Source organism: Poecilia reticulata, linkage group LG22 (assembly GCF_000633615.1).
Source record: "Poecilia reticulata strain Guanapo linkage group LG22, Guppy_female_1.0+MT, whole genome shotgun sequence".
Classification (NCBI taxonomy): domain Eukaryota; kingdom Metazoa; phylum Chordata; class Actinopteri; order Cyprinodontiformes; family Poeciliidae; genus Poecilia; species Poecilia reticulata.
In genome coordinates, this window is record NC_024352.1 from 837,105 (window position 1) to 841,154 (window position 4,050).

Consider the following 4,050-nt stretch of genomic DNA (forward strand, 5'->3'; position numbering starts at 1 on the left):
TTGGTCTCGGCAGCTGTAATCTTTTAGATGTCCTTGGTCAGAGTCTTTGTCCAGCCGGAGCAAAGTCCTCTTTACTGAAGAGAAGCGGAGAGAAGACTCACGCTTTCCATTAAACGTGCAGACTCTTTGTCTTTAAAAGACCTCCGTCTCTTTTCCAAGTCGGCTGCGGTGATTTGGAGAGCGTTGGGTAGAKGCAGAGGAGTCGGTCGGATCTGGAACCGGAGGTRGTGGCCRGTGGAACTTGTCCCTTCTTATCGGCGTGAAGTCTTTGAGCTTTTTCCTTGGTTCCGGGCGTGGTCCTCCGCTGGTCTTTAGCCTGCTTCCCTTGCTGACTCCTCTTCTGCGCCTGGGACGAAGAACTCCGTTTCTCTCCTGGGCTCCACCTTTTAAACCCTCTCAACGTAGGGCAGCCTTCGGGGCAAGGCTGCGTAACCCTCCCCTTGCGTCTCACTGTCGGTAGAGAGTTCCATCCTCCCCAACTCCCTCGTGACACATTCCTTCCTTATTACTCGCTTGCTGYTGACCATATGCTTCTGATTAAGCCTCACCCATCGCTCCAGACATGCTTAGACATGTCCAATGCTGAAAGAACATGTTCAAACATATTCAATGCTTTACTCTATCCTTTTACCTCAGTATGTTCTTTCCYCACTAATCATCTTTATTCCTTAATAATCAATGAGTATCATACAACAATCAAGTTGTTTAACCTCAATTTCCATAAAGCATTATAACCTTCAGCTGATTCAAAGTACAGAGCATACATTATAGCATTCTTTGATTAAAAGTACTGAATATATGTTTTGAACATTCATTACAGACATTTCTTCATTGGCATGTGTATTATCACTTTATAATCATCATTTAATCATTATTCAGGGTATACTGTTATTCCTCAGGCCTTTATCCCGTTTTTCTGCGTGTACCTGGACAGATCTCACATACTCATACCAGATTTCTCGACATGACACAATCCATGTGATCGGTATCGATGATTGGCAGTAATCAGCCCCTCATGGGAGATCGGAATCGGCAGCAACAATTTTGTATCTTGGGGTACACTTAAATATTCCTCCTTCCTGATTTTCCAACTTTGTATTCTTTAATTTTGAAGGGTTTATTACTTTTTTCCAGAAGAAAAAAAGGCATCTTCTTATTATAGTCCTTATTAATGTATTTATCAAAATTATTCATCTCAGTTTGATTCTACCCCTATTCTATTTGGCCACATTAATAAATTAATTTACAATACTGGGTTTATGTTATTAAATTAATCATCAGCATTGTGAAAAGTCTAGGACTTTAGTTAAAGACTTTATTACACTAATCTTTATTGTAGTGTTTTAGGGTCTCAGTTTAACTGTATTGTCATCTTTTCAACTTTCCTTGGCAAGTGAATTCTTTCATGATCACTCAAGCTGGCTCCACTATTTGACCCCCCTTCCCCCCCCCCACCAATTTTAAGCTTAGGTTGCATTCTACTTTAACATAAGACCTGGTTATTTAGATAGTTGCTTCCCATAAAAAAATAAGGAACTTTATATTTCCTTAGCTTCAGAAGAAATGTGCAAGGAGGGAATAATTTGTCATAAAGATACATCCTGTAAAAACGTCACCTTCCTAAGAAAATGGCCTAAGAATTTTTTTTTCTTAAAAAAAGTGATTTTTTGGCAATTAAAAGGGATCACTTTTGGCAAAAAGTGACATTATTTTAGGAAGGTGACAAAAAGCATGTTTATTCACTCTTTAGGATCATATTTGAGTATGTCTGTGTGTGTTTAGGGGAGTTCCACTGTAGTTTTGAGGAGGAGGCGTTATGCTCTTTCTCTCAAGACAAGTCGGATGAGTTTGACTGGATAAGACAGAGTGGCACCAAAGAGGGCACAACAAACACAGCGAATACAGGACCAAGCTCTGACCACACCGGCTCAAGTCAAGGTACACACGCACACAAACACAGACACAGACAGATAGATTCTCTATCCATCTGAGAACTTTGTATTGACTTCCATTTATTTTAGTAAGTAATTTATGCCTAACCCCAGAAAAAACTTGTCTGCTTGAGACTGGAGTGGGAGATGGTGCCTTAACTTAGTCTATCATGTTGAAGGAGAGCTGAGTTGGAAAGAGAAGGTCTTGATTATAGTCTATGTTTCTATCTTAGGCCATGAATGGTGCTACAAATGAACTTCCTCTTGTTGATGACTAGAACACACACACACCAGTAAATGGAGTGTTCAGTACATCAGAACTTATTCGGGAAATGTGTTTTCATCTCCTCTTTTCCATTAACTCTTTTGGAAAAGTCAAAAACCAGCTAAAACGAGCCCTTATTTTTATTTAAAAAAAATTAAAGAAGTCATTTCAAATTTGGATATTTCCATTACTCTTTTCTAACACAATACTTCAAAATGCGCATAAGAAATGCTGATAAATATGGTTTAAAATGTATTTAAAATACATTTAAATACCTAAATGTATTTAGGTATTCATAATTTGAATTCAAATAATTCAAATTATTTTAATTTTGCCATATCCTGAACAGATTTTGTCCTGTCAGTTAATAATTTTGATGTTATTTTAAAAAAAATCAAAAATGAAGTATTATTATGTGTGATCCAGGAGACGTGAACAGGAGCTGGATCAGCGGCTTCTGGAAGAGAGACAGCACAAATAATAAATTCAATTCAATTCAGCATGACTATTCTTTAGGCGAAATGTAAGAGAATGACGCTCGCTGATGGAAATGGTATAAATTAGCTGGATATTAATTCCATTACTTTCTGGAACTGAAAAAAGTTTGTCTGTGTTGGACTATAGAGATATTTTATATGATTGCTCCTTCACAATGTCTTAAGATGCTTGACTCTGCCTAGCGCTGTTCTTTGAACTTCATTAACTACTCCAAAATATCAACAGATCACTGTGGTTTATAGTGGGATGGCCTGTTCTGGCTACCTGAAGGAGCTCCCATTGTTCCATTTTTATGGACCATGCAATACTTGGACTCCTGCCAACCTATATTTGGACGCAATTGCATGGAGAATTGTTGTCTCATACTTTTCGCTCAAAAGAATTTGTGCTTTTTTTCTGTCCCTTTTGCCATGACTGAATTGTGCAAGAAGGCTTTCATTCATTCTTCTACCATATTGGAGCTTGTTACAAGAAACTTTTAGATGGACTGAATTCCTTTTGGTTTAGTGATTTTAAATCTAAACTCTAGGCCAATTTTATTACATGCACCTGTTTTTTTTGTAGCTTGAAGTCTTTTAACTGTAAAAGGGTTTTAATCTCAATGAGGTATTATTCTGGTAAAGGTGAAGGCTGCAGTAAGTAAATTTTTCAAAACTGTGAACGTAGCCTGAAAATTTTAACAAGCTCTGCCCCTTTGCTCTCTGCTGTGTCAGGCAGCCCTCAAGAAATTTGCTTCACAATTATTTAATCAAGCAAAATCTAATCTCAATTTAAAAACTAAAATTGTGGTAAAAGCTTTTGGAATTGTAATGATTTTTTAAAACAAAAAACGTTTTTGTTTTAAAAAAGACAATTTTAAATGACAAATTTTTTCTCACGAAGTGAAAAAGTTACTTGCAAAACAAACTTATTTTTGTATGTCAGAATTTTTTGGGCCTAGTTTCTGGTTGCAATTCTCAAACTTTTTATCATGCTGGGTTCATGTCTTTTGACCCACATACAGGAGACCAAGAAATTATTTTGGAACAAAGATGAATTGTGAGATGTGTGATTCTTGTCCTGTGGGTCATCAGAACATGGAGAGTAGTTAGAGTAAAGGTAAGTTGATGGTTAACTGTGTGCAGTTAACCAATTCTGAGAAATGGAATGATCTTAGTTGGTTGGTTGAAGAATTTCTTCCAATTTCATAGAGATTAGGACAGAGCACAAGAATGACAGGACTTGAGTGGAAGTTTGATAGCTTGACCTGTAGTCAAACCTGAGCCCATATAAAAATAAATGTGTAATTAATCCAGGTCAACAGAGGAGGACTCACAGGAGCCACTGGGTCCAAACACCATCACCTCTGTTTTGTTT

General features: G+C 37.3%; 1 protein-coding gene across 7 annotated transcripts in view; it reads left to right on the top strand.

Annotated features, from left to right (window-relative positions):
- LOC103458078 (MAM domain-containing glycosylphosphatidylinositol anchor protein 2-like) overlaps nucleotides 1–4,050 on the top strand; it is a 202,698-nt gene that overhangs the window by 172,920 nt on the left and 25,728 nt on the right. For all 7 annotated transcript variants that reach the window (XR_532533.2, XM_008398635.2, XM_008398631.2 and 4 more), the window contains one exon: nucleotides 1,783–1,938. Coding sequence is in view for 6 of the 7 variants with exons in the window: in XM_008398635.2 (XP_008396857.1) it covers nucleotides 1,783–1,938 (156 nt within the window). In the remaining variant the exon portion in view is untranslated. The remainder of the gene's footprint in view (nucleotides 1–1,782; nucleotides 1,939–4,050) is intronic.